Source organism: Pyxicephalus adspersus, chromosome 1 (assembly GCF_032062135.1).
Source record: "Pyxicephalus adspersus chromosome 1, UCB_Pads_2.0, whole genome shotgun sequence".
NCBI lineage: Eukaryota > Metazoa > Chordata > Amphibia > Anura > Pyxicephalidae > Pyxicephalus > Pyxicephalus adspersus.
The window spans coordinates 70,888,877-70,895,111 of record NC_092858.1 but is presented as its reverse complement, the minus strand read 5'-3'; the positions used below and the strand labels follow the sequence as shown (position 1 = coordinate 70,895,111).

Sequence of the window (6,235 nt, the reverse complement as noted above, 5' to 3'; positions counted from 1 at the left end):
TAGAACCCCTGTTCGGACATATTTCTGTAAGTTACAGGTCTACAATTTAAAAAAAAAATTTCATGAAAAACAGTGGATCACTTTTGATACAGAAATCTAGACTTCAGTGTAACGCTCAGGTGGTTAATATGTGATGCACAGGCCTCATAAAATAAACAAAAACTTTCTTCTTCCCTGAGCCAAATCTTCCTATTTGTGTCTCACACGCTCCCCCTCCCAGACACTGCAGATCACTGAGGTTTCAGTAGCAGGGGCGGTGCTGTCAATGCAAAAAGCAGTGGTTGGGACTAGGTGTGATCAGCTACTGATTGACAAGCTACAGCCTAGAAAATTAACTGTGACAAGACTGATAGCCAGGACCCCTGCAACATCATCCCAGTTCACTTTAGTGCAGGGAGGCGCGGCGTACATGAAAGTGACAGCTTTGACCTGAAATGAGGAGAAGTGTAATATCTTTTACACACTATCACAGGAAGCTGCATTAGGTAAATTTCAATTACAGATACAATAAGAAAAAAAAAGTAAGTGAATTGCATGTGATAGTAGTTTCTGAACTGCAAGTAAGATCAAAAGTTACTGTTGCAGTGGATTCAACTCATACTGCAAGGGACATAAACAGCAGTTTTACTAACTTTATCCCTTCCACTGAGCTTAAAGTGTACCTAAACTCAGAAATTTCACTTTACATAAAAGTGTAGACAACCCTTTTATGTAGAGTAAAAATTCTGTTTTTATTTAAGTGCAACACTTTAAAAAAGCGTAGGGCACCACCCCCCTAATTCTCAATCACCTAGGCGATTGTAATGAATTGGAGAGCAGAGCCTCCTGGGATACCTACTTCAGGCATCCCAGGGGGCTCTTGGGTGCTCCTTCTGTGCATGCCTGAGCATCTCAGGCATGCGCAGAAGAAGCCTTTTTGTCAAAAGGAAAAAAATTGCAGCATGCGCAGTGAGATCGGCAAGTTTTTTTCTCACCAACATTACCGGATCTCACGCCTGGGTCGGGTGACGTAGGAAGAAGAAGCCGGAAGAAGACGGTACCCGGAGCGCTAGCCCGAAGACGGATGCCGCGGGACCTGATGGAAGAGACCTCTGGACCGATCGACTGTTCTGCGGGATTGAAGGTAAGTGTATTTTTGTTGTTTTGGGGACTTTTGAGTTTAGTTCCTCTTTAACAACCAATGCTCAGGCTGTCCATTGATTCAGGATAGCATGAGACTTGAGGTGGTTTCCTATCGCTTCAGTTTACAGATTCTGAGCAGCTACAATCACCCCCTGCAGTGATGGACCATCAGAACTGATAACAAACATTAAATACTAAACACACAATAGAAATATAAAAACAACAGAAAATAAATACACAATACAGCGACACCTCGTGGACCAAAGCTACAACTGCAACGTCTGAAACATCTCAGCTACCAGGGGCCATGAAATGTGTTATAGATAACGTATATAGCTAATGTAATTTTTCACGCCTCTTCTTCATTCGGACTTTCTCCCTGGCCGAATAGTTGCTTATAAATAACACAGACCAATTACACCCTGTATAATTCCTAAGACCTCAGCCTGCCATTTCCAGTGACAGGCTCCTCCCACACGCAGTACGTGCTGACGTATGGACCCGGAAGCACTCTGCCGTAGGAGTACACATTGTCCCACAATCCTCTTCTACTTCCTTTCCGTCATTGTCCCTAGACGAGTGAGTATGGAGTTTTAGTTGTTCCGCAATTGTATCCGCTTCAATCCTCCCGTCCCGGAGCTCGCACAGCCCCGCCGTCCCTATAAACAGGAGCGGCAATGCCTGAGCTTTCATTCCGTTCCTGTATCGGGGAGGAGGGTGCTGGTGGGCTCCGGGAAATAGACACCTCGGGACTTGTTCTTTCCGTACAGTTGTCTTCCAGTCACTACATACAATACAAATAGAAGGGGCCGCACGCCGGTCAGATCAGTGTACGGACCGCAGTCATGTGCTCATTGCTGTGTGGATAGTGCTAGGCAGAACTAGTTAATATGATGTGATCGCTCCGAGAGCTAGTCATGGCCGTGCAGGGTTTGATTGGTTGTCCGCAAGGATCCATTGTAGACAGGAGGGTAAATGGGTATAATGTCAGTCACTGATCGGTAGGGGTGTTTGTGGTGGTACAGCTGGGTCACATGTCCTGCCTTTTCCTATGATCCTGGCAGTCACCACTCTGCAGGTAGCAGCTCCGACTTCATATGTGACCAGCCTGGTAAGCAGGGGGTGCCAATTCTCCCAGTATGCCAGGTCACTGATTAAAATATGAGGTACCTAAATCTGTATCTTACACTTCCTGCAGACCTAGCCTTGTCTGATTTATGAGGTATCATAGGACCATAAGATTGGGAGTCTGTGAAGGACAATGATAGGACCATGGCCTCTGTACAATGATGTGTAATATGCACATTTCATATGATAGTACCTGGTGCCAAGGCATTGGAATTGATCACCATCTATGAGAGGATGAAGGAGAAGGGCACATGTATGCCATGCTTGGCATTTATTAGTTTTCATGTTAGTGTGCAGCAGGTATGTTCAGGCTGGGTAGTGTGTCTGCTTTGCAGTGAATTTGTGACTTTTCCTGCTATTGGCATCCGATCAGTAATGGGTTTATTAAATGTTGCATTTAACACATGCAGAGATTATTAATAAGTCATTGTATAATGTGTTTTTGCAAAGCATGACTCTTATCTCTGGCTGTGTGTTGCCATTCCTCTATATAAGCCCAGGTTGTGTTGTACACATGTCGGTATCCTCGGCGTGCTAATATGTCTTTATTTCACAGAGATGGCGCCAGCAAAGAAGGGAGGCGAGAAGAAAAAGGGCCGCTCTGCCATCAATGAGGTAGTTACTAGGGAATACACCATCAATATCCACAAGCGGATCCATGGAATGTAAGTGTACGGTTTGTCTCTGTGTTTTTCTGTAGCAGTTGTCACCACTTTGTTGTTTCTGTCACAGCTGGAATTTGTTCTTCATATGGCACTTCTTTTTCATCAGACTTCATTATTTTATGATGTCTCCTTGTTATCAGTGTCATAGCCTCCTGTACTGATAATCGTATAATATGCACACTGGTTAGTTACATTTCCTTCTCTTTTCAGTGGCTTCAAGAAACGCGCTCCCCGTGCTCTGAAGGAAATCCGCAAATTTGCAATGAAAGAGATGCGTACTCCTGATGTGCGCATTGACACCAGGCTGAACAAAGCTGTGTGGGCCAAAGGAATCAGGTGAGAGCATCGGTGAAGGGAAGGATATGCCGTATCTTATCATTGGTGGCCTATGTGCTGTCCAAGACAACAATGTCTTCTCCTGGTGATGTGCTTTTTTTTATAGCCAATTTGCATTGAAACTAAATTTTCATCCACGTGTAGTAGACATTCGCTTCTGCACAGTTTCATCTAATTTTTTTTTGTTTCTCAGAAATGTTCCATACCGTATTCGTGTACGTTTGTCCAGGAAGAGAAACGAGGATGAGGACTCCCCCAACAAACTGTACACACTGGTCACATATGTGCCAGTTACTACATACAAAGGTATTGTTATCTGTTATTTAAAAGTTTCGCACCACCCTACAAATGTTGTATATCTGCCGCTGAAGAATCTTTACATTGAATTTGTATTTGATCTGTTGGACAGAAAAAGGAAATATTTTATTGCTGCTTCAGCAGGCTTCAAAGAGACACTGTCTTAGGTTCAATATAGGCTGCCATTACTGAATAATGGTAATTCCCCAACTGTCATTCTAATGCTTTGATATCTTTGCAGTCTGAGTTGCTGAACTATAAGTATAGAGGGAAGTAGTTCTGGCACTCATTTACAACATAATTACGTCAGCCAGGCATTTAGTATTTTCAGAAGGCCTCAGATGGCAGCTGGTATTCTCCCTTGACAAAGTCCCATTAACTTGGGAAACCCATTTTATATGCATTGTAAGGGGAGCAAGTTGACCTAAGGATTTGATTTCCTGAAAGCTTATTGGGAAAACTCGCTAATGTCAGAAGGGGCTAGGTCTTCAACCTGGATTTTTTTTTTTTTTTTTTACATAAAGGTGAAATTCTTATAATGCACACACTTGATGATAGTTTGGCATGGAAAGTGTGTTCACACTGGACAGTAAAGCAATACCATTCTCATCAAACTGTGCAATAACATTAGACTTGAGCTCTCAACTTCCCACTAACACTGCAGATTCTACAACACTGTACTCCCCATTTTTTGCATGGAGTTTTTATGGCAGTCTCATGAGTCCATGTAGGTCAGGGTCTTGTTTCAAAGCTTTTTTCTCCCCTAATTTAGCATATTTGAATACCTTCACCGCAATAGTCTGGGCATAGGAGCACAATATTAAATGTTTGGCTGCTGTAGCAGGACTGTCCTTTGAAATAAGCAAGTAAAGTGACGTATTCCAGATGATTAGGCAATGCTCCCTTTGCCCTGTTTTGTTGTATTGCGTACACAAAGGCACATGGGACAAGTGTGTAAAATGTCATTCTAGACCTTCTTAGTTGGCTTGGTGTTGGGCCACTTTTTGAGTAAGGTAGGGTGAACTAGCTTGTGAATTGTTGTAATGAGATGTAATGTAATATAAAGTGTTTAGTTGAGAACCAATGCCTGATCCACAATTTTAATATTATTTTTAATAAACAAGACTTATAGTGCCAGCATATTACAGTTTTCAATAAATATTTTGGTGTTTTCCTTGGTGTTGAACAGTGCTTTATAAGCTATTTCGTGTTTATACGTGGCTGCCATAGCCTATTCTGCTCCAATAAAATGTCTGAAATCTGTATATGCGTCTGAACGCACAATGTGGACGATGTACCTTCCTATTGCCTCCAATGTCACATCATTACCTGTAAAAGGTGGCTTCTGTGAGGAAGTTAATGTGTTGTAGATGTGTGATGCCTAAACTTGGGAAGATGGCTACATAATTGCCTTTACTCCTCTTGCTTGCTTTCCCTCCCTTCTGTCTCCTCTTTCAAGCCAAATTCAGTCCTGCACAGCATATTCTTGTCCTAGCTTTCCTCACTGCTCATAGTAGATACAGACCCACTGAGACTATCCTGCCATTTATAGTGGTAAGAAACCCTGGGTGTGGAGCTTCTGCCATAATCATCCAATATGCACAGTATACTTACTGATAATGACACATGCTTGCCTTATGCTGTCACCCTGCAGTGATGACAGATCTGAGACCTGTCATTGCTGCAGGCATGGACGCTGCCATTTTCACTGCTTGCTCTATGGCGGACATCCTTGGAGACAGCTATCCTCCTCACTTGGAGTTACATTATCCCAGGCAGCTGGCCACACACACAGCCAAGCTCTAAGCTACAAGGTGCAGGTAGTTAATGGTACTTCCTCCCGGTGTTTTGTTTTCTGTGTGTTAGGTCCACTTTAACGTGTATGTCCCGTCAGCCTTTCCTTGTGTATGTATATAATCTTTGCGAGAGATAGATTTATGGAGAGGATGACTTATAAAATGTCTGCATAGATTGGATGTTTAGTTGCTGACATGCACATTGCTTTATTTGCAATCAATGAAATAGGTATTATAAATATCTGTATACTTATTGTTTTTTTTTTGGAAAGTTGATGTGTTTACTGTTGACATTATTTGTTTGTGTATGGTATACATGTTTAGCAATAGTGTAATAATTACAACTTTTTTTTTTTGCAGGTCTGCAAACAGTTAATGTTGATGAAAACTGAGCGTATTCTTCATTGTTGAAATAAAAAAATAAATAAAACTAAGCATTCATGTCTGTGCTTTATTTCACATCTTTGTATTTATACTATAAAGTTGAGATTGTTACTTCTAACAGTGCAGACTGAAGGTAAATTAATGAAACCTCTATTGCTATTATCTATCCTGTAGTTCTGTCTGGCTTGATAATTCCCACCATCTGTTGGTCATTTTGCCTCACGATGCAGTAAAGGGGATAAGAGCTCTGCCGTTTCACTGTTTCTTACAAATTATATAAGCTACCATCTCTGTCCTGGTTCTGAATATTACAACCTTCCTGGTTGGTGTTCCAGTCTTCAGCTGTTAATACTTTTTTGAATTACTGACTTAGAATGAGTACAGCTCAGATTTTCAGCTGATTCCCACAGTTAGCTGCATGTTTGTTTTATGCGTGACTGAAACCACTGACAACAAATGATCAGATTTACATCCAGGCAATTGGTATTCTTTACAATGAGCTCACCA

General features: G+C 41.8%; 1 protein-coding gene across 1 annotated transcript; it reads left to right on the top strand.

The window, feature by feature from the left end:
• Nucleotides 1-1,600: 1,600 nt before the first annotated feature.
• Nucleotides 1,601-5,778, top strand: RPL31 (ribosomal protein L31). The gene is made up of 5 exons (XM_072413792.1): nucleotides 1,601-1,701; nucleotides 2,807-2,915; nucleotides 3,126-3,251; nucleotides 3,445-3,557; nucleotides 5,705-5,778. Exons 2-5 carry the CDS (start codon nucleotides 2,809-2,811, stop codon nucleotides 5,734-5,736), a joined length of 378 nt encoding a protein of 125 aa, XP_072269893.1. The 5' UTR covers nucleotides 1,601-1,701; nucleotides 2,807-2,808; the 3' UTR covers nucleotides 5,737-5,778.
• Nucleotides 5,779-6,235: the final 457 nt, after the last annotated feature.

What these genes read in the sequence shown, in the direction of transcription:
- RPL31 (XM_072413792.1), top strand. Translation starts at nt 2,809, where the DNA reads ATGGCGCCAGCAAAGAAGGGAGGCGAGAAGAAAAAGGGCCGCTCTGCC. An exon ending in CACAAGCGGATCCATGGAAT is followed by an intron (nt 2,916 to 3,125) that starts GTAAGTGTACGG and finishes TTCTCTTTTCAG; the next exon opens with TGGCTTCAAGAAACGCGCTC. An exon ending in GTGTGGGCCAAAGGAATCAG is followed by an intron (nt 3,252 to 3,444) that starts GTGAGAGCATCG and finishes TTTGTTTCTCAG; the next exon opens with AAATGTTCCATACCGTATTC.